The sequence below is a fragment of the Pelobates fuscus genome, chromosome 10, assembly GCF_036172605.1.
Source record: "Pelobates fuscus isolate aPelFus1 chromosome 10, aPelFus1.pri, whole genome shotgun sequence".
Taxonomy (NCBI): Eukaryota; Metazoa; Chordata; class Amphibia; order Anura; family Pelobatidae; genus Pelobates; species Pelobates fuscus.
In genome coordinates, this window is record NC_086326.1 from 152,314,482 (window position 1) to 152,335,971 (window position 21,490).

The following is a 21,490-nucleotide window of genomic DNA, read 5'->3' on the forward strand; positions in this document are numbered from 1 at the left end:
GTTTTCCTAATTGAAATCACCTGTACCTCCACACAGCCCAAACTTTAAGAAGAAAAAAGTTATACATTAGTTTCGCAAATTACTATTGTTGTTGCATATTGTCATCTGCCTCTATTAGACAAATTACTGGTTCGCGATTGTCGCCTGTTTCTATCAGGTATAAATAAGTTTTTCGTTCACATTCCAGACAACTGCCTCTACAAGGCCACGTTGTTACACGATTAGGTATTGGGGTATGGGGGCTTGATTCCCGCCTTGCCTCGTCAGGCCACGGCTTCACTTGACAACTCGTCATACGTTCAGTCAAACACTATCCGTAACATTTGTCCTGTTATTCACTACCTTGCTAATTTCACCCTCCTCTCTCCGTCAGGTACTATCACGCTTTCTTGGCACAACGCCTTCCTACATCTCGCTTCAGGAATATATAGAAGCCATCACGAGAATCTTCAGCACCCTAAGGGTCTAAGGATACTGTACTATCAGCTATATCTCCAAGAACTGCACTATACTGCATTAAATTTTCTTTCCCTCGACCACAGTTCCTTTCCTCTTATTTCTTCCTCCTTTCCCTCCTTTTCCTTTTCTCTTTCTCCGACTGGGAATCTCCAGGTACCTATCATTAACCACAAATTGGGTTTGCCAAGCATGTTACGTTACCCCCTTATCAAGCCCCCATCTAGGGTCAGAGAACTGGCTATCTAGGGTTAGGAGCTGGCCTTAGCTGTACAACGTAGCTGGTCCCGCGAGGCCAACTCCCCAATCTCCACACAGAGATTTTCACCCCTCGGTCCAAATCATAGTTAGAGCCTCGCATTCACCCACCTATCGGGTTAATAGTTAGGGCGTCACCTGACATGGCCACACGTTTTGGATCTTTTACTGTAACCGAGAGGCCGACACCCCGCCACCACGCTAGTGGCTCGAGCCCCACGCCCAAATCATAGGTAGAGCCTCTCACCAGCCGCTTGGCAACTAGCAGGGCCTCACTTGTCAGGGGGTAGAGCGCTTTTCGCTTCGGCACTAGTTAGCCAGCCAGTTCTATATTAATTAACCGTATTGTGTTTAATCAGTTCATTGTTGTTGTCATGTTCTTTTTCAGTATGTCCTAAGAAGGCAACATCGGACAAGGGATTGCAGCATTTACATAACTATTAGGGATTACTGACCAAGAGACACTCGGTCTCGTACCTCACCCAACTGACAACACCCGAGCATAATCCGCATTTCAGCATCCCCATCCGGCCACTATTGGGGCTCGACAACGTTATCACATATAGCATTATTCGCTTGCACTAAGATACATACGACAGAGACGTGACATACTTCCAAGACTCAGTGGAACACAACATCCACAGGCATACCGATCAACTTGTAGTCTTTTCTGCATTTTTTGCCACCTTTCATTCAAACCCTCATACAACACTATCGCACCAATCAGACATACAACAACACATTTTGACAAGACTTCCAAACCATACCCAGTCCTCTTAAACGCTTAACATAAGAGATCATAGGTAAAAATAGTTGCTTTATCACTCTACAATTACATACATCCACAGATGGGAATTCCAGGCAGTATTATACTCCCTAAACAGCATCCGTACCACACATACCTGGTCTTAAACCTCTGTGCCTTTAACCTTCCAAGGGTTCCGGAGCCCTACAACTTCACGCTCACAGCTAATCAGACTGGCAAGTCATGTCTCCTCAAGGGAATTTAAGAAGGCACAGACACTACCTCATGTCACGACAACATTCAAACCAGACAATCAAGACAATTGATCTACTAAATATTCCGCTAACTACTTCTAAATGCGGTTCTACATTCATACTCCTTGCGTTAGATTAGGTTGGAACCTCTGGCTCCTATTTAGAACATCCTATCATCAAGTACAGCATCCAGTAGCAGTACGCCGGTATACATAATAATTAGTCATTGGAATCAGCAACGTTATACAGAAACATTCTGAACGGATAAGATGTAAGGCAAACGAATCTCATGGGATAATTAGATTGCAATATACCACCTACGTCGGTTCAGGCACACCACGCCGACTTAATCCAGTCACAAGGTATTTCACGATACGATATTAAACGACCACAAATGTATTTTGTAGATTCATGTTTTATGTCTAGCTCTGGGCCAGGGGCGGTTGGACATTTGGGGACCGCCGGCATTGGTTAGAGATGAATTGATTTGAATGGTCAGGTTTATTTCTATCAATGCACAGGGTCTTAACTCATTCCAAAAAAAGGAGTTTGCTTCTTGATATGCTAAAAAAAAGAAAAAGTTCAAATGGGATGTATACAGGAAACACACTGGGGATTACATTGCATACAAAGCATTTTTTCCCCTTATGATCTAACAATTTAGTCCTCTCTTAATAATACATTTTTTTTTTTTAAAAGAGGGGTGGAGCAATAATTTTCTCCAAAAATATTAATCCGATAATTACATTCCAAGACATAAATACGGATCAAGGAAGATGGATTATTTTGATTTGTGAGATTCCTTATGTATTGTACACCATAGAAAATGCAACAGTTATATAACCTGGCGATCGCGGTATGGGGGACTTACCTGGGAGCCCAGGGAGTCCCCCTCTGTCCTCTTCGGACCCCCAGGGCCATGTGATCGCGAGGTCCTTGCGAGGACCCCGCGATCACATGGACGGCATAGCCGTCCATGTCAATGCCAGCAGGGGGAGTGCCTGTAATGACAGGTACTCCCCCTGCTGTCTGAAAAAAATAAAAAAAATGTTAAAACAGTGTAAAAATAAATTATATATACTTAGATCATATATATATTTATTATATATATGATCTAAGTATATATATACACACATATACATAAATATGCATACACTGTCTACGTGTATTTTAATATTAATATATACATAATTATATATATATATATATATATTAATATCAAAATACACGTACAATGATATTGATTAAATATATATATAATTTTCATTATATATATTTATATATAATAAAAAATAAATAAATATAGAAATACGTTAAAAAATTAAATGAAAAAAATAATAAAAAATAAATAGATACAAAATATATAAACATGCGTAATTTCGTTCTAACTGTATTTTAAAATGAATATATATATATTGATATCAAAATACATGTAGAATAAAATAATATATATAATCTATATACATAAGTATATACGTATATATCACTATATATATACCTATATATAAATAAAAATAATAAAAAAAATTATATACATAAATATATATACACATCCTGATGAAAGTCCTGTTGTAGGACTGAAACGTTGATCACCTTTGGTTGTTGCAGAATAAAGCTAAGTTTATTTTCACCTATATGAAGTCCTTGGAGTGCTTTTCAAAACTACTATGTATATATATATATATATTTACACACATATATATATACACACACACACACACATATAATAATTCTACGCATATATTTATGTAATAATTTTTCATAATTAGGTCCTTTTATTACAATTAGCGGGACCTGCCTGACAACACAGGCCGAAAGTTCAGGGAATTAAATTTGCTAGCACTATATTTAACCCTATAACTTTCCAAGACACCATAAAACCTGTACATGGGGGGTACTGTTTTACTCGGGAGACTTCGCTGAACACAAATATTAGTGTTTCAAAACAGTAAAATATATTACAACGACGATATCGTCAGTGACAGGGACTTTTTTTGCATTTTTCACACACAAATGGCACTTACACTGACGATATAATTGTTGTGATACGTTTTACTGTTTTGAAACATTAATATTTGTGTTCAGCGAAGTCTCCTGAGTATAACAGTACCCCTCATGTACAGGTTTTATGGTGTTTTCAAAAGTTACAGAGTAAAAATAAGGTTTGTGTTTCAGTTTTTTCCAGGGCTCGAGTCCTGCAGGAACGCGTGGGAACGGCGTTCCTGCACTTTTTTCACAGCAGGAACGCCGTTCCCCCTGCAGGCACTCAGGGGGCGGCAAAAAATGCCGCCCCCAAATGCCCTCTGTTCCCCCTGTCATGGGGGGGCCACCTGATTGCCCCCCCTCCTCACCCCCGGCGGGCGGCTCTCTCCCTGTCACACGCGGCGAGGGAGCTGTGTCCTCTCTGCTCCCTCTCGCCGCGTGGGTTGTCTGCTGATGCCGGGAGCCGGAATATGACGTCATATTCCGGCTCCCTGCATCAGAAAACGGCGCGCGGCGAGAGGGAGCAGAGAGGACACAGCTCCCTCGCCGCGTGTGACAGGGAGAGAGCCGCCCGCCGGGGGGGAGGAGGGGGGCAATCAGGTGGCCCCCCCCATGCCAGCCTCACTGCAGCCCCACTGGACCCCAGGGACCCATCCATGCCAGCTTTCCTGAAAGGTAGGGAGGCTGGGTGGGTGGGAAATGTTTATTTGAATAATTTGTATGTGTGTATGTCTGTTAGTGTATGTGTATGTATGTCTGTTAGTGTATGTGTATGTATGTCTGTGTGTATGTCTGTTAGTGTATGTCTGTTAGTGTATGTGTGTGTATGTGTATGTATGTCTGTGTGTATGTCTGTTAGTGTATGTGTATGTATGTCTGTGTGTATGTCTGTTAGTGTATGTGTATGTCTGTTAGTGTATGTGTGTGTCTGTTAGTGTATGTCTGTTAGTCTATGTATGTGTGTATGTCTGTTAGTGTATGTCTGTTAGTCTATGTATGTGTGTATGTCTGTTAGTGTATGTCTGTTAGTGTATGTGTGTGTCTGTTAGTGTATGTCTGTTAGTCTATGTATGTGTGTATGTCTGTTAGTGTATATCTGTTAGTGTATGTGTATGTATGTGTGTGTATGTCTGTTAGTGTGTGTGTGTGTGTGTGTGTGTGTATGTCTGTTAGTGTATGTGTGTGTATGTCTGTTAGTGTATGTGTGTGTCTGTTAGTGTATGTCTGTTAGTCTATGTATGTGTGTATGTCTGTTAGTGTATATCTGTTAGTGTATGTGTGTGTATGTCTGTTAGTGTGTGTGTGTATGTCTGTTAGTGTATGTGTGTATGTCTGTTAGTCTATGTGTGTATGTTAGTTCATGTCTGTTGGTGTATGTATGTGTGTGTTTGTGTCAGTGTGTGTGTATGAGTGTATTTACGTCTGTTATCATATGTACGTGTGTGTGAGTGTATGTGCTTCTGTTAGTGTATGCATGTTTGCGTGTATGTGCTTCTGTTAGTGTATGCATGTGTGTGTGCGTATGAGTGTATGTGCTTCTGTTAGTGTATGCACATGTTTGCGTGTATGTGCTTCTGTTAGTGTATGTTTGTAAGTGTCTGTCAAATCAGTGAGAGTCTGTTTGTCATTTAGTGTGTGTGTGACTATTAGTGTGTGTCTGTCAGTGTGTTTGTGTGTGTCTCTCTGTCAATGAATGAGTGTGTGTCAGTGAATGTGTGTGTGTGTCAAATCAGTGACGTCTGTGTGTTTGTCACGTAGTGTGTGTGTTACTGTCAGTGTGTATCTGCCAGTGTGGGTGTCTGTCAGAGAGTGTGCTTAGAGGGACACTATAGGCACCCAGACAATTTCAGCTCATTGAAGTGGTCTGGGTGCAGTGTCCCAGTCCCCTTAAACCTGCAAGTGTAATTATTGCGGTTTCTCAGAAACTGCAATAATTACCTTGAGGAGTAACTCCACCTCTAGTGGCTGTCTATCAGACACTAGAGGGACTTTCGGGTGGTTAGGTGACCAAAATTCGCCTAACTGATGCTGGACGTCCTCACCCCTGTGCATGAGGACATCCAGCATCTGCTAAATACCCATAGGATTTTAACCCCATCAGTGTCGAATGAGGGAGGGGGGGCACTACAGGGAATTATAGTGCCTGGCACTATAGTATTTCTTTAAAAGGAGCAGGAAAAGGTGGAGTCTAAAGAGGAAGGGGTGGGTTCTTAATCAGGAAGCGGTGCGCCCTTGACAGGAAGGGGTGGTAAATTTAGATTAGGGGGTGCTCCGGTATAGTCATGCCTAGGGCAGCACAAAATTAAAATACACCACTGTGTGAGTGTCTGAGTATGTGTGTGCGTCTGTGAGTGTCTGAGTGCATGTGTGTGTCTGTGAGTGTATGTGTGTGCACGCGTTTATATATGCATACGAGTGGGGGAGAGTTCCCACACTTTTTTCCCCAGGACTTGACCCCTGTTTTTTTCACATTAAAATTCGCCAGGTTGCCTTTGAGACCGTGTGGTAGCCCAGGAATGAAAATTATCCCCATGATGGCATACCATTTGCAATAGTAGACAACCCAGGGTATTGCAAATAGGGTATGTTCAGTTTTTTTTAGCAGCCACTTAGTCACAAACACTGGCCGAAATTTGCATTCAAATTAGTTTTTTTGCATTTTCAAATATTAACACTAACTTTGGCCAGTGTTTGTGACCAAGTGGCTACTACAAAAGACTGGACATACTCCATTTGCAATACCTTGGGTTGTCTACTTTTGCAAATGGTATGCCATCATGGGGGTAATTCTTATTCCTGGGCTACCATATGGTCTCAAAGGCAACGTAACCAATCTGGCGAATTTCAATGTGAAAAAAATTAAATATGTAACGTGCTATATTTGACCCTGTAACTTCCCAAAACACCATAAAACCTGTACATAGGGGGTACTGTTTTACACGTGAGACATCGCTGAATACAAATATGTGTATTGTATTGCAGTAAAAGCAAACAGTATTTTGACATTCACAGTTAAAATGTCACGTAGAATTAAAACAATTTTAAAAAAAATCATATTTTCTCCCATTTTTTTATAGATTTTTTTCATATTAAATTATGTTCCATACCTAAATATTTGATGTTAAACTAAAGCCCTGCTTGCCCTGAATAAAATGATATATAATAAGTGTGGGTGCATTTAATATGAAAGAGGTGAATTACGGTTGGACAGACATATAGCGCAAATTCCAGGTTTTGTTTATGTTTTTTTTGGATCATAACTTGTACATTTGGCTGCAATCTTAAGGGGTTAAGGCCACTAAAAATGGCCCCAGATGGTAGAGGGGAGTCCCAGGTATCCATTGATAGCTGGAACCCCCTGATGTGCACAGGGATTTAACCATGAACACACTGCACAATGTAACAATGGGAAATTTAAATCCTCAATTAGATGCCTGTTTGCAGTGCTCACTTTGAACACACAGCTTCGGTCAGTCTAAGGCCACTATTTTTGGCCCCTGTCTAAGAGAGGGGAACCCCAGGAACGAATTGGTCCCTACTGTTTACATACAGCGTGACAAATATTCGGTCATGCATTCTTAAAGGGACACTGTAGGCACCCAGATCACCAATATCAGAATTATTAGAAACTAAACACCAATCAGATCACATTCATGAATGCATACTGATGAATTGATGGGGTCACATATTTTCTCCTAGTAATGCATACACACCAATTAAAAATATTAATCTTACCCATTAAGCTGTGGAACTGGTGGTTCGCCATCATGATGTCCTTGTAGAGCTCTTTGTGTCCGTCTATATAGTCCCACTCCTCCATGGAGAAATATACCGTGACATCGTCACATCTTATAGGAACCTGATACACACAATGATACAGTCACCATCCAGACACATCCCTTGGTTTTACTGTATGATGTCCCATTCCCAGCAACCTCACCTCTCCAGTCAGCAGCTCAATGATCTGATTGGTCAGTTCCAGGATCTTCTGATCATGGTTTCTCTCATTGCTTAGTGAGTGTGGTGGATGAGGCATATTATAGATTAAGTTCCTCTGTGAACCTTCAGGCGCATGAGAACCGTTGTTAGGCAAGTCAAAATTACTGGGCTTCTTCACAACCATGTGATCCTAAAAATTGAGAGTAAACAATACAAGCACGATACGGGCTACCTTCCAATTGTATCTCAAGTACATGATCTCCAGGTTGAAATTACCCAGAATCCCTCACCTCTCCAGTCAGCAGGTAGATGATCTCCATAATGACATTACCCAGAATCCCTCACCTCTCCAGTCAGCAGGTAGATGATCTCCATAATGACATTACCCAGAATCCCTCACCTCTCCAGTCAGCAGGTAGATGATCTCCATAATGACATTACCCAGAATCCCTCACCTCTCCAGTCAGCAGGTAGATGATCTCCATAATGACATTACCCAGAATCCCTCACCTCTCCAGTCAGCAGGTAGATGATCTCCATAATGACATTACCCAGAATCCCTCACCTCTCCAGTCAGCAGGTAGATCATCTCCATACTGACTGTGACGGAACCAATCTCGCCACATTGTTTTGGAGGAGCCTGGTTGCCCGCCTGCTGCCTTTGGACTATGGCCCTGGGAGATTGGGCCCTTTAAAAACAGTATACGGCCATACCAGAGTGTATGTCACTCATTCTGACCCTTTAAATACAGTGGGGTCATTTGGTACTTGCCCTGTGTGAGCTGTGGTAACCCAGATAGCTATGCCATGGAGCCTATTTGTGTGATTAAAGACTTTGGCTCTATGGCGATCAAACTGTATTCGGTTGGTCTGAGTGCCATTCACCTAATAATGTGCACTCAGACCTGAGCTATCTGGGGATATGTGAAATGTCTGTGTGTATGTGTAAAATGTGACTTCATGTATTTTAAAGTGTTTTATGTCGTTTTGCAACCATGTGGTTAATGGAGTCTGCCTCTAGTCCTGGATAATTGGATTACTTCTCCAATTATCTCCAGGGCAGAAGGGAGGAAACCGGGATGCATTGTGGGGATGTTTTTCTGCCAGCCAGGGGGAACAAAAGATACTTTTACTAACTTTTGAACCCCTGGTCTGATTCATGCCATTTTTTAATATGTTGTTCCCCTGAATGGATTGATTGAGGATATGTATTTTTATGTGAATGTGATGTATGGTTTTAAAGTTATGAAAGTTGTGTAAAAGTATATTTTGAACTGTATGCATGATGGGATTATGTGTCACACTAAGGGGAGGGGATGTGTGGGATGTAACATCTATGTCATTGGTTATTTTATGCCTCCCCCTGGGTGTGGCCTGTATGTGTACTCATGTAATAAAAACCAGGCTGGGTGCCCCAGCACCTCAGACCACTGCTTGACCTTCAACACGGAGCCTTGTCTCGTTCTTGGGGGGATTCACTGTATGCTGTTGGAGATTGACTGCTAGGAGTGTAAGCTGATGTCTGCTTTTCCTATTCATCTGCTAGCAGCTATTCGGGAGGTTCCAGCTTGGAGTGCTATCTTATTCCCTGGTATTCAGTTCGGGAGTTTGATGCATTCACCTATATCCAATTCGTGAGTTTTTGATGTTCTGCAGTAGCTGTGCCTTTCTGAGAAAAGGGGATTATCGCCTAAACGGATTTTATTCCCTTTTATGCTGAAATGGTCCGTTACACTGACATTACCCAGAATCCCTCACCTCTCCAGTCAGCAGGTAGATGATCTCCATACTGACATTACCCAGAATCCCTCACCTCTCCAGCCAGCAGGTAGATGATCTCCATGGTGACATTACCCAGAATCCCTCATCTCTCCAGTCAGCAGGTAGATGATCTCCATGGTGACATTACCCAGAATCCCTCACCTCTCCAGTCAGCCGGTAGATGATCTCCATAATGACATTACCCAGAATCCCTCACCTCTCCAGTCAGCAGGTAGATGATCTCCATGGTGACATTACCCAGAATCCCTCACCTCTCCAGTTAGCAGGTAGATGATCTCCATACTGACATTACCCAGAATCCCTCACCTCTCCAGCCAGCAGGTAGATGATCTCCATACTGACATTACCCAGAATCCCTCACCTCTCCAGTCAGCAGGTAGATGATCTCCATAATGACATTACCCAGAATCCCTCACCTCTCCAGTCAGCAGGTAGATGATCTCCATGGTGACATTACCCAGAATCCCTCACCTCTCTAGTCAGCAGGTAGATGATCTCCATAATGACATTACCTAGAATCCCTCACCTCTCCAGTCAGCAGGTAGATGATCTCCATAATGACATTACCCAGAATCCCTCACCTCTCCAGTCAGCAGGTAGATGATCTCCATGGTGACATTACCCAGAATCCCTCACCTCTCCAGCCAGCAGGTAGATGATCTCCATAATGACATTACCCAGAATCCCTCACCTCTCCAGTCAGCAGGTAGATGATCTCCATGGTGACATTACCCAGAATCCCTCACCTCTCTAGTCAGCAGGTAGATGATCTCCATAATGACATTACCTAGAATCCCTCACCTCTCCAGTCAGCAGGTAGATGATCTCCATGGTGACATTACCCAGAATCCCTCACCTCTCCAGTCAGCAGGTAGATGATCTCCATGGTGACATTACCCAGAATCCCTCACCTCTCCAGTCAGCAGGTAGACGATCTCCATGGTGACATTACCCAGAATCCCTCACCTCTCCAGTCAGCCGGTAGATGATCTCCATAATGACATTACCCAGAATCCCTCACCTCTCCAGTCAGCAGGTAGATGATCTCCATAATGACATTACCCAGAATCCCTCACCTCTCCAGTCAGCAGGTAGATGATCTCCATAATGACATTACCCAGAATCCCTCACCTCTCCAGCCAGCAGGTAGATGATCTCCATACTGACATTACCCAGAATCCCTCACCTCTCCAGTCAGCAGGTAGATGATCTCCATAATGACATTACCTAGAATCCCTCACCTCTCCAGTCAGCAGGTAGATGATCTCCATGGTGACATTACCCAGAATCCCTCACCTCTCCAGTCAGCAGGTAGATCATCTCCATACTGACATTACCCAGAATCCCTCACCTCTCCAGTCAGCAGGTAGATGATCTCCATGGTGACATTACCCAGAATCCCTCACCTCTCCAGTCAGCAGGTAGACGATCTCCATGGTGACATTACCCAGAATCCCTCACCTCTCCAGCCAGCAGGTAGATGATCTCCATACTGACATTACCCAGAATCCCTCACCTCTCCAGTCAGCAGGTAGATGATCTCCATGGTGACATTACCCAGAATCCCTCACCTCTCCAGCCAGCAGGTAGATGATCTTGTGGCAAACCTAGCCACTTCGGGACTATATGTATTGCAGGTTGTCCATAGGCTGAATGTATACTGTATGTCCTTACCTGTATAAGTGCTGTGTTATGGCCGTTCGCATGCTGGCAGCCGTACGCTGCCAGCATACAAAGCATTCGTTCGACGAAACACGGCTATCCCAGCCGTTCGCCGTACGAATGCGGGCTCCCCAGGTAGACCACACATTCACAAGTCGTGTGGCACCAATTAACCGATTGCAACAATGTTGCAATCGGTAATTAAGGGCTCTCCTAGGTGGCCGCCGTCCTGCTACCGACCATGCGGCGGTCGGCCATCTTGGATCCTTTGTCTCTGCAGCGGTGTTCGGTCGTCGAGAGCCTGGAACTGAAAACGGTTACTCGATGATCCGAACACCGCTGGACTTCTAGAGCGTTCGGGAGTTCCGCGTTCGGCACATTCTGTTCCCCATAGAGGTTCGGTACTTTTAAACCGAACTCAATGTTTTAATGTATTTTGTGCGGCGTTCGGTTAGAGTAGCTGGGATCAGAGCGGTATTCTCACTAAATGTGCCCGCCGACCCCAGCTATCTACCGAACGGTCATTCGTCTAAAAGCGAGCAAAAATGTATAAAATATGGATTTCTGTATAAATTGTCGGTTTTGCTCCACGAGGGGATAATCCACTTAATTGTCCATTTTAGTGGGAGTATCCCTCTCGTGTAGCAATGCCTGTTGGGATAATTACAATGCCTGATGGGAGAAATCCCCTGTAACAGCTGTAAGGAAACCCCTTGCAAGGGGAACTGCATAAATATGGAAGTCTGTGAATAAAGCGAGTTAGTTGACTCCCAAACTGTGTTTCGTCCGGTTATTGGGAGGATGGGGAATATTGCCGTGCTTTCTGTCTTGACTGTGGATTTCCTGAGGATACCAACGGATATCGTGGACTAATATACTGCGTTCCGTTACAATTGGTGGCAAGCGACGGGATCCGAACCTTACAGCCGAAAAACGGAGTTCGTGTAACTGGAACTACCGAACGAGGAAAGCAAAGGCAATTCGTATGGAGATTGACTATACCATACTGAAGCGACAGACGTTAAAGGAACTACTGGAAGCCAGAGGGAAAGTAGCCAGCAGCAAAAACAAGGCGACAATCATTGCCGAGCTGATGGAGGGAGACCAAGCCCGCAGCGCTACCCCCCCGGTAGTTATGGAGGAAACGCTCTATGAAAGAGAAATGAGGACCAGGCTAGCATTTTTGCCGCAACCGATATCAGATGCCATGTTAAATATGGTAATGGCAAATGTGCAGGAATATGTTATGGCACACAGCCCGCAACACACCCTGGCTCGAACCGAGTCAAACCCAGGGTCCCTCTACAACCCAGTAAAGCCCAAGATCCCGTACCAGGCCTTCAGGGCTTTTTGCGAGGAAAAGGACGAGATAGACGGGTACTTGCAGGACTTTGAAAGACTGTGTGATCTGCATGAGCTAGAACGGTCCGTATGGGTACAACTGCTAGCAAGCAAACTAGCAGGTCGAGCAGCCGAAGCGTACCGTGCTGTACCCAGTGAGGACAGCAAAGATTATGCCAAAGTAAAGCGTGCAATCTTGGAGAGGTATGCCATTACCCCAGAGGCATACCGGCGCAAGTTCCGACACTTACGCAAACCAGAGCGAGATTCGCACGCAGAATGGGCACACAAATTGGATCAAGCCTCCCAAGGGTGGATCCAGGCCAGCAACGCCACCACCATGGAGGAATTACGCCAGCTGATGTTGCTGGAACAATTTTTTAATGGATTATCCCCGGAGACGCAAGAATGGGTACGGGATAGGAAACCCCTTACCCTAACGGAAGCGGCTAGATTGGCCGATCAACATTTTGATGCCCGGAGACCCCAGGGACCCGTAGCCAAAAGCTACTCCCGACCCCCAGGACTACCTAGCGCTACAACCCCCCTAGCGCCCACCGCTGCCCCGTTCCGTCCCTCCCAAGGACAGATACCGCCACCGTCCAGATACAACGGGCGGGCCAACATCCAATGCCATTCCTGCAAACAATGGGGGCATATGGCCCGAGAGTGCACCCAGAATCGCAGCAGGCCCACCTGGAATCAGGGCCGTCCAAACCCCGCACCCAGGGCGGCTGCTCACCATTACCAGAGGGACCCCGCCACTCAGGATTTATGGAGTGTGCAGGCGGAGGAACCTCTGGGCATATTGCACGAAGTCATGTCGGTCCGAGCCACTGATAACCGGCAACATCACCGACAACTGGTAACTCTTGAGGGAACCGAAGTGCAGGGTCTGCGAGATTCGGGAGCTACCTTAACCCTGGTAGCCCCCCATTTGGTTTCGGAGGGCACGCATACCGGCGGATCTGTGGCCGTTCGGGTAGCCGGGGGAGCTGTATACCGACTACCCACGGCGAAAGTACGTTTGAACTGGGGTGCGGGAGAGGGGACAGTAGAAGTGGGACTAATGCAGAACTTACCAGCAGATGTTGTGTTAGGGAATGATTTGGGTCAGATGACCTCTGCCTTTGTTCCACAGGCACCCTACCAGGAAGCCCATCCAGTAACCACACGGCAACAGGCACGCACCACGGCTACACCGATACACTCTGAGGCTCAGGTAAGAGACCACGACCCTTCCCCGACTTCCATATCCTGGGATACCCCGACTACCTTTATCACCGAAGTACAGACTGATCCCACTCTACAAGTCTATAGGGACCGGGCACAAGCTGTCCAGGCCGGGCTAGAGGGGGAGCATTACACGTGGGAGAAAGAGTTACTATACCGTATCACGGCCAAAGACGTGGGGGGGTCCGTCACTTTGACGAACAAACAACTAGTGGTACCCCGGAAGTATAGGCAGGAGCTGCTCAGAATTGCTCACGATATCCCCTTATCAGGACACCTAGGGATGACCCGTACCCGGTACCGCCTAACGCACGCGTTTTTCTGGCCCGGAATCTCACAGGATGTGCGACAATATTGCACGTCCTGCGACGTCTGCCAGAGAGTAGGAAAACGAGGGGATCGCCACAAGGCCAAGTTATGCCCCCTTCCCATTATCGCCGAACCCTTCAGCAGGGTCGCAGTAGATATAATAGGGCCCCTGCCGAAACCCAGTCCTTCTGGGAAGAAATACATTTTAACTGTGGTGGACTACGCCACCCGATATCCCGAAGCGGTAGCCCTCTCTAACATTCACGCTGAAACCGTGGCAGAAGCTCTAATAAAAATATTTTCCCGAGTAGGGTTCCCCCAGGAGATAATATCTGACCGGGGCACCCAATTTACTGCTGAGGTTACCCAACAGATGTGGAAAGTGTGTGGCATTAAGCCCATAGTCAATTCAGCCTACCACCCCCAGTCCAATGGACTATGTGAACGCTTCAATGGGACGCTGAAGCAGATGCTTCGGACGTTCGGGGAAACCCACAAAGACTGGGAGAGGTTCCTACCTCACCTGCTCTTTGCGTATAGAGAGGTTCCCCAAGAATCGACCGGGTTCTCCCCATTCGAACTACTGTTCGGGAGAAGAGTACGGGGACCTTTAAACTTAATTAGGGAGCACTGGGAGGGGGAGAGTATCGCTAGCGAAACCCCTATAGTATCGTATGTACTGGAGTTCCGAGACCGACTGGAGGCGCTAACCCAGGCCGTACACACCAACCTCCAGGCGGCCCAACAACGTCAGCGGCGATGGTACGATAGGGGAGCCAGAGACCGCAGCTTTCAAGTAGGGCAGAAGGTTTTAATTTTAAAACCTGTCCGCACAGATAAGCTGCAGGCCATCTGGCAAGGCCCATACCAGGTAGTGGAGCAGCGATGCGACACTACCTATGTGATTGGCCCCTGCTCCGGGGTAGGGAAGAGACGCATGCTTCACGTCAACCTGCTCAAACCCTACCACGAGCGGATAGAGGATGTGACGGCAATCTGTGCCTCAGCCATGGAAGATCAGGAGAACTTACCACTACCTGATCTGCTAGAACAGGAAGAGCCGGTAGAGCCCTCCCGGGGGGTGCAACTGGGGGAGCGGCTAAGCCCTCGCGAGCGTGCCCAGATACAGGCGCTGATCGTAGCTAAAGGGGCTACGTTCTCTAATTTACCTGGGTACACTCCGCTGGCCACCCACCGAGTTGAAACCCCGGGACAGCTACCTATGCGGCAGGCACCATATAGGGTCCCGGAATCAGTCCGGACTCATATGAAGGCCGAGCTGGATGAAATGCTGCAGTTAGGGGTTATCGAACCCTCAGATAGCCCCTGGGCATCACCGGTAGTCCTGGTGCCTAAAAAGGACGGCACGACCCGATTCTGCGTTGACTACCGGAGGCTGAATGACAAGACCGTGTCTGACGCCTACCCGATGCCCCGTATAGACGAACTGCTAGATAAAATGGCACGGGGCCAGTATCTCACTACAATTGACTTATGTAAGGGATACTGGCAGATTCCTTTAGCCGATGATGCCATCCCCAAGTCGGCGTTTGTCACCCCGTTTGGCCTGTACCAGTTCAAGGTCATGCCCTTCGGGATGAAAAACGCTCCGGCTACTTTTCAGCGGATGGTAGATCGACTACTGGACGGCTTCCAGGACTATGCCTGTGCCTACCTGGACGACATAGCCATCTTCAGCCAGACTTGGGAAGACCACCTCCAACATATAGGGGCGATCCTAGATCGTATTGGGGGAGCGGGGTTAACGCTGAAACCGAGTAAGTGCCACATAGGGATGGCCGAGGTGCAGTATCTAGGACACCGAGTAGGGTGTGGGCAGCAGAGACCCGAGCCAGCCAAAATTGAGGCCGTGGCCAAGTGGCCTACCCCCAGGACCAAAACCCAGGTGCTAGCGTTTCTAGGGACTGCAGGGTATTATAGGAAATTTGTACCCGACTACAGTACCCTGGCCAAACCCCTGACGGACCTGACCAAAAAGAACCTTCCCCGACTGGTTGTCTGGGCCCCAGAGTGTGAGCAGGCATTCCAACAGCTCAAGACCGCACTAACTAATGCTCCCATGTTAACTGCTCCTGATCCAACTAAAAGATTTCTTGTCCACACAGACGCTTCAATGTTTGGATTGGGGGCAGTGCTGAGTCAAGTGGGAGCCGATGGCGGAGAACATCCCGTAGCCTACTTAAGCCGCAAGTTGTTACCCCGTGAAGTGAGCTACGCCGCTATTGAGAAGGAATGCCTGGCCGTGGTGTGGGCCCTTAAAAAGTTACAGCCGTATTTGTATGGACAACCTTTCTCCTTACTCACAGATCACAACCCGTTGGTGTGGCTAAACCGTGTATCTGGGGACAACGCCCGGCTGTTGCGCTGGAGTTTGGCGCTGCAGCCCTTTGACTTTACCATCCACTACCGGCCAGGAAAACAAAACGGTAACGCTGACGGGTTATCCAGACAGACTGAACTAGAGAAGTGATCTGTGAGTACTCCCCCGGACATCCCCAAGCCGATCCGTTGGGATCAGACTGTGTATGCCGGCTTGGTTCTGGGGGAGCATTGTGGCAAACCTAGCCACTTCGGGACTATATGTATTGCAGGTTGTCCATAGGCTGAATGTATACTGTATGTCCTTACCTGTATAAGTGCTGTGTTATGGCCGTTCGCATGCTGGCAGCCGTACGCTGCCAGCATACAAAGCATTCGTTCGACGAAACACGGCTATCCCAGCCGTTCGCCGTACGAATGCGGGCTCCCCAGGTAGACCACACATTCACAAGTCGTGTGGCACCAATTAACCGATTGCAACAATGTTGCAATCGGTAATTAAGGGCTCTCCTAGGTGGCCGCCGTCCTGCTACCGACCATGCGGCGGTCGGCCATCTTGGATCCTTTGTCTCTGCAGCGGTGTTCGGTCGTCGAGAGCCTGGAACTGAAAACGGTTACTCGATGATCCGAACACCGCTGGACTTCTAGAGCGTTCGGGAGTTCCGCGTTCGGCACATTCTGTTCCCCATAGAGGTTCGGTACTTTTAAACCGAACTCAATGTTTTAATGTATTTTGTGCGGCGTTCGGTTAGAGTAGCTGGGATCAGAGCGGTATTCTCACTAAATGTGCCCGCCGACCCCAGCTATCTACCGAACGGTCATTCGTCTAAAAGCGAGCAAAAATGTATAAAATATGGATTTCTGTATAAATTGTCGGTTTTGCTCCACGAGGGGATAATCCACTTAATCGTCCATTTTAGTGGGAGTATCCCTCTCGTGTAGCAATGCCTGTTGGGATAATTACAATGCCTGATGGGAGAAATCCCCTGTAACAGCTGTAAGGAAACCCCTTGCAAGGGGAACTGCATAAATATGGAAGTCTGTGAATAAAGCGAGTTAGTTGACTCCCAAACTGTGTTTCGTCCGGTTATTGGGAGGATGGGGAATATTGCCGTGCTTTCTGTCTTGACTGTGGATTTCCTGAGGATACCAACGGATATCGTGGACTAATATACTGCGTTCCGTTACAGATCTCCATACTGACATTACCCAGAATCCCTCACCTCTCCAGTCAGCAGGTAGATGATCTCCATATTGACATTACCCAGAATCCCTCAGCTCTCCAGTCAGCAGGTAGATGATCTCCATGGTGACATTACCCAGAATCCCTCACCTCTCCAGTCAGCAGGTAGATGATCTCCATACTGACATTACCCAGAATCCCTCACCTCTAGAGTCAGCAGGTAGATGATCTCCATGGTGACATTACCCAGAATCCCTCACCTCTCCAGCCAGCAGGTAGATGATCTCCATAATGACATTACCCAGAATCCCTCACCTCTCCAGTCAGCAGGTAGATGATCTCCATAATGACATTACCCAGAATCCCTCACCTCTCCAGTCAGCAGGTAGATGATCTCCATAATGACATTACCTAGAATCCCTCACCTCTCCAGTCAGCAGGTAGATGATCTCCATGGTGACATTACCCAGAATCCCTCACCTCTCCAGTCAGCAGGTAGATCATCTCCATACTGACATTACCCAGAATCCCTCACCTCTCCAGTCAGCAGGTAGATGATCTCCATGGTGACATTACCCAGAATCCCTCACCTCTCCAGTCAGCAGGTAGACGATCTCCATGGTGACATTACCCAGAATCCCTCACCTCTCCAGCCAGCAGGTAGATGATCTCCATACTGACATTACCCAGAATCCCTCACCTCTCCAGTCAGCAGGTAGATGATCTCCATGGTGACATTACCCAGAATCCCTCACCTCTCCAGCCAGCAGGTAGATGATCTCCATGGTGACATTACCCAGAATCCCTCACCTCTCCAGACAGCAGGTAGATGATCTCCATACTGACATTACCCAGAATCCCTCACCTCTCCAGTCAGCAGGTAGATGATCTCCATACTGACATTACCCAGAATCCCTCACCTCTCCAGTCAGCAGGTAGATGATCTCCATAATGACATTACCCAGAATCCCTCACCTCTCCAGTCAGCAGGTAGATGATCTCCATACTGACATTACCCAGAATCCCTCACCTCTCCAGCCAGCAGGTAGATGATCTCCATACTGACATTACCCAGAATCCCTCACCTCTCCAGTTAGCAGGTAGATGATCTCCATACTGACATTACCCAGAATCCCTCACCTCTCCAGTCAGCAGGTAGATGATCTCCATAATGACATTACCCAGAATCCCTCACCTCTCCAGTCAGCAGGTAGATGATCTCCATAATGACATTACCCAGAATCCCTCACCTCTCCAGTCAGCAGGTAGATGATCTCCATACTGACATTACCCAGAATCCCTCACCTCTCCAGTCAGCAGGTAGATGATCTCCATAATGACATTACCCAGAATCCCTCACCTCTCCAGTCAGCAGGTAGATGATCTCCATGGTGACATTACCCAGAATCCCTCACCTCTCCAGTCAGCAGGTAGATGATCTCCATACTGACATTACCCAGAATCCCTCACCTCTCCAGCCAGCAGGTAGATGATCTCCATACTGACATTACCCAGAATCCCTCACCTCTCCAGTTAGCAGGTAGATGATCTCCATACTGACATTACCCAGAATCCCTCACCTCTCCAGTCAGCAGGTAGATGATCTCCATAATGACATTACCCAGAATCCCTCACCTCTCCAGTCAGCAGGCAGATGATCTCCAGGGTCAGATCCAAGATTTTCTCATCCATCCAATGCCTCTTATTGTTCATTATTACGAAGCCCTGACAATGAAAGATGTGTGAGTAAATTCATATCCACATATTGCTAAAACCATATTACTTGCACACAATCTCAAATCCCAATTCATATTTTAAATAACAGCTTTATCATCTTGCTGCTGTCATCTAAAAGGTGAGATATCTAATGAGACAAAGAGCTTTCATTTTCTAAACCACTACACACTAACCCTTAATGGTAAACACATGGGGTGATACTGAGTATCTTATATTACTATAATCCCTATCTCTCTATATATTGCTATCTATACACCGATATAGCCATACTGAGTATCTTATATTACTATAATCCCTATATCTCTATATATTGCTATCTATACACCGATATAGCCATACTGAGTATCTTATATTACTATAATCCCTATATCTCTATATATTGCTATCTATACACCGATATAGCCATACTGAGTATCTTATATTACTATAATCCTTATATCTCTATATATTGCTATCTATACCCCGATATAGCCATTCTGAGTATCTTATATTACTATAATCCCTATATATTGCTATCTATACACCGATATAGCCATACTGAGTATCTTATATTACTATAATCCCTATATCTCTATATATTGCTATCTATACACCGATATAGCCATACTGAGTATCTTATATTACTATAATCCTTATATCTCTATATATTGCTATCTATACCCCGATATAGCCATACTGAGTATCTTATATTACTATAATCCCTATATCTCTATATATTGCTATCTATACACCGATATAGCGATACTGAGTATCTTATATTACTATAATCCCTGTATCTCTATATATTGCTATCTATACACCGATATAGTGATACTGAGTATCTTATATTACTATAATCCCTATATATTGCTATCTATACACCGATATAGCGATACTGAGTATCTTATATTACTATAATCCCTATATATTGCTATCTATACACCGATATAGCGATACTGAGTATCTTATATTACTATAATCCCTATATCTCTATATATTGCTATCTATACAGCGATATAGCCATACTGAGTATCTTATATTACTATAATCCCTATATCTCTATATATTGCTATCTATACACCGATATAGCCATACTGAGTATCTTATATTACTATAATCCTTATATCTCTATATATTGCTATCTATACCCCGATATAGCCATACTGAGTATCTTATATTACTATAATCCCTATATCTCTATATATTGCTATCTATACACCGATATAGCGATACTGAGTATCTTATATTACTATAATCCCTATATCTCTATATATTGCTATCTATACACCGATATAGCGATACTGAGTATCTTATATTACTATAATCCCTATATCTCTATATATTGCTATCTATACACCGATATAGCCATACTGAGTATCTTATATTACTATAATCCCTATATCTCTATATATTGCTATCTATACCCCGATATAGCCATACTGAGTATCTTATATTACTATAATCCCTATATATTGCTATCTATACACCGATATAGCCATACTGAGTATCTTATATTACTATAATCCCTATATCTCTATATATTGCTATCTATACACCGATATAGCGATACTGAGTATCTTATATTATTGTTATTTATTCTATCTCTCTCTATATTGCTATATAAACACACTGTTACCATGGTTACTGTAATACCCACCTCACTGGGTGTCCCAGCCCTGTATCCACTCCCTCTCTTTTCTCCAATGTCCTCAGTGAAGCCACTTCCGGTCTGTGTCTGGAGTACAATGGCTGCTCTCACTGATATGATGTCACAGGAAGTGGTTGTCACCGAGCGGCCATTTTGGATGAGGGCAGGAGTTCTATGAATCTGTGCAGAGAGTATGGGCAGAGTGTGAGCTCTGTTGGTTACAGAGAGCTGCAGAGTCAGTGTGTCACATTGTTTTAGACCAAACCAAGTGTTTGTTTGAGTATCTGCCCCTGTCCAGATTTTTAACGTGAGATTCGTGCCCGCTGTAGTAAATCACACCGAGACACAGGTTCAGGTTAATGAAAACGTTGAATGTTTAGTTAGGGGGGCTTAAAAAAAAAAAATCAGATCATAGTAAAATGTAATCCCTGCCAATTGATCACTGTAGTCAGATTACAGGGAAGGGGTTACTTTTATATTAAACTAGGTAAAGGGGGGTGCGATTTTAATTTAACTTTATTTATTTTTTACAGGGGGCAGGTTCAGTGAAGATGCGTCTCCCTGCACTTCACAGTGAACCCAGAAGTGCAGGGAGGCGGAAGGTAAGTATACACAGCACATGAGCGCAGGTATGCACAGTA

The 21,490-nt window shown here is 45.4% G+C and overlaps 1 protein-coding gene and 1 pseudogene across 1 annotated transcript in view; both read right to left on the minus strand.

The window, feature by feature from the left end:
* The window catches only part of LOC134575164 (zinc finger protein 23-like), a 97,869-nt pseudogene extending 76,982 nt beyond the window's left edge, over positions 1 to 20,887 (minus strand).
* LOC134574876 (zinc finger protein 724-like) overlaps positions 1 to 21,490 on the minus strand; it is a 45,417-nt gene that overhangs the window by 7,093 nt on the left and 16,834 nt on the right. Inside the window, exons 4-7 of the mRNA XM_063433924.1 lie at positions 20,859 to 21,029; positions 19,121 to 19,210; positions 7,637 to 7,825; positions 7,432 to 7,555 (exon numbers count right to left, since the gene is read on the minus strand). Of these exons, the coding sequence (XP_063289994.1) occupies positions 7,432 to 7,555; positions 7,637 to 7,825; positions 19,121 to 19,210; positions 20,859 to 21,029 (574 nt within the window). The remainder of the gene's footprint in view (positions 1 to 7,431; positions 7,556 to 7,636; positions 7,826 to 19,120; positions 19,211 to 20,858; positions 21,030 to 21,490) is intronic.